At 38.7% G+C, this 2123-nt stretch overlaps 1 protein-coding gene across 1 annotated transcript in view; it reads left to right on the top strand.

Annotated features, from left to right (window-relative positions):
* The first annotated feature begins 24 nt into the window (after nucleotides 1-24).
* LOC101311227 (TMV resistance protein N-like) overlaps nucleotides 25-2123 on the top strand; it is a 2973-nt gene continuing 874 nt past the window's right edge. The window contains exons 1-2 of the mRNA XM_004289223.1: nucleotides 25-801; nucleotides 1346-1850. Coding sequence (XP_004289271.1) covers nucleotides 25-801; nucleotides 1346-1850 — 1282 coding nt within the window. The remainder of the gene's footprint in view (nucleotides 802-1345; nucleotides 1851-2123) is intronic.

The following is a 2123-nucleotide window of genomic DNA, read 5'->3' as shown; positions in this document are numbered from 1 at the left end:
TTACAAAAGAAACTTATTTCTAAGATGCTGGGGAGAGAGATTGACGTGTGGGATTTTGATGAAGGAGCCACGAAGATAAGAAGATTTCTACGTCCGAGAAAGGTGCTTCTCGTTCTTGATGATGTCAATCATTCAGACCAGTTGGACTATTTGGCTGGAAAGGAAGATTGGTATGGTTTTGGAAGTGTAGTTATCATTACAACTAGAGATGCTCACCCGTTAGTTAAACATGGAGTGGTGAGAAGATCTGAGGTCCAGGTTCTAAATACAGATGAAGCTCTTCAGCTTTTTTTCCAGCACGCCTTCAGAAAAGGTTACCCTGAGCAAAGCTACCGTGATTTGTCTAATCAAGTTGTGAAGTATGCCAAAGGTCTCCCTCTAGCTCTTAAAGTCTTGGGTTCTTTTTTGCATGGGAGAGATATACCTGCGTGGGAGAGTGCGTTGGCAAAATTGAGAAAAGTTGGTGATGCTGAAATTTTTGAGGCACTTAAAATAAGTTATGACGGTCTAGATGACCATGAGAAGAATATCTTCCTAGACATTGCATGTTTTCACATTGGGTACAACAAACATAAAGTAATGCAGTTACTGGACACATGTGTCTTTGCTGCAACTATTGGAATTGATGTACTTGCGAAGAGATCTCTCTTAACTATTTCAGATGCTGGCATTTTAGAAATGCATGATTTGCTCAGAGAAATGGGCCTTGAAATTGTTCGCCGAGAATCTCCTGATGAGCCAGGCAAGCGAAGTAGGTTGTGCCTTGAAGATGACGTCATTCGCGTCCTGGAAAAAAATCGAGTGAGAAACTTCCTCCAACAATGAGTTTAGTTTCTATTGCATTTTTCTTTTACAAAAATTGCGATTGCATTTTATATAACAAGGTCCGGAGCTTGATTATTCTCTATTTATGTTTATTAGGGAACAGAGGCAGTAAAAAGCATAGTTCTTACAAAAAAAAAAAAAAAAAAAAAAGAGACATAGTTCTGGGTGAAACGAAAGGTGCAGAAACAGAATTGCACTTGCCTGGAAAATCCTTTTCAATGATGACAAATTTGAGAACACTGATATTTAGTCGTTCTTTTAATATTGTGCACCTCTCTGATGGTCTCGAGTATCTTTCAAGTGAGTTACGTATTCTCATCTGGTGAAAATGTCCTCTACAATCTTTGGTATCAGTTATCAGCCTAGAGAACTTACGAATACTTGAAATGTGCCATAGCCAAATTGAATATCTGTGGGAGGGTAAAAAGGTATTCTATTACTACATTTTAACGTTTTATAAGTTATAACCTACAAATATGTTGAATAATGTAAGCTGATTTTGCTATATATGTTTTTACAGCAGTTAAAAAGTTTGAAACACATCCACCTCCGTCACTCTTTAAATCTTTGCACGACCCCCGACTTCAGTGGTTGTCCAAATCTCGAACTATTGGATTTTGAAGGTTGTATACAGCTGTATGAGGTTGATTCATCCGTTGGATTTCTTAGAAGACTTACTTGGATGTACTTGAAAGGTTGCAAAAACCTTAGGCTTCTTCCAAGCAGTGTATCTGGCTTAAAATCACTGAAATTTCTTGATCTTAGAGATTGCTCGAAGCTTGAGAAGTTACCGGAAGACTTCGGTCATTTAGAGGTTCTGGAAGTGCTTTATGTGAATGGAACTGCCCTGAGAGAACTGCCTTCATGCATGGGTCTTAAGAATCTCAAAAAATTGGACTTTTATGGATGTACAAGACTACCGATATCTAAGTTGCTGCCTTCCTTTGCTGGTTTACATTCTTTAACACTATTGGATTTGTCGCACTGCAATCTTTTGGAACGAGCCATCCCCGATGATATGGGCTGTCTGTCCTCTTTAATAAAGTTATATCTAGTAGGTAACCAATTTGTTAGCCTTCCTCAGAGCCTCAGTAAACTTTACAAGCTTCAACTTCTGAGTTTGGTTAGTTGCCATAACCTTCAAAGATTGCCAAAGCTTCCGTCTCATGTAAAAGTGTACGCTACAAATTGCCTTTCATTGGAGAAAGTGCCAGTTTTAAATTGTTTGAAACTGGCGAAGTGTACAAGTGTGGCATTCACATCAATGAAGCGACATCTTCAGGTTCTCTCTCTCTCTC

The sequence above is a fragment of the Fragaria vesca genome, linkage group LG1 (assembly GCF_000184155.1).
Source record: "Fragaria vesca subsp. vesca linkage group LG1, FraVesHawaii_1.0, whole genome shotgun sequence".
NCBI lineage: Eukaryota > Viridiplantae > Streptophyta > Magnoliopsida > Rosales > Rosaceae > Fragaria > Fragaria vesca.
Note: the sequence above shows the minus strand (reverse complement) of the source record. Positions and strands in the feature narration are given on the sequence as shown.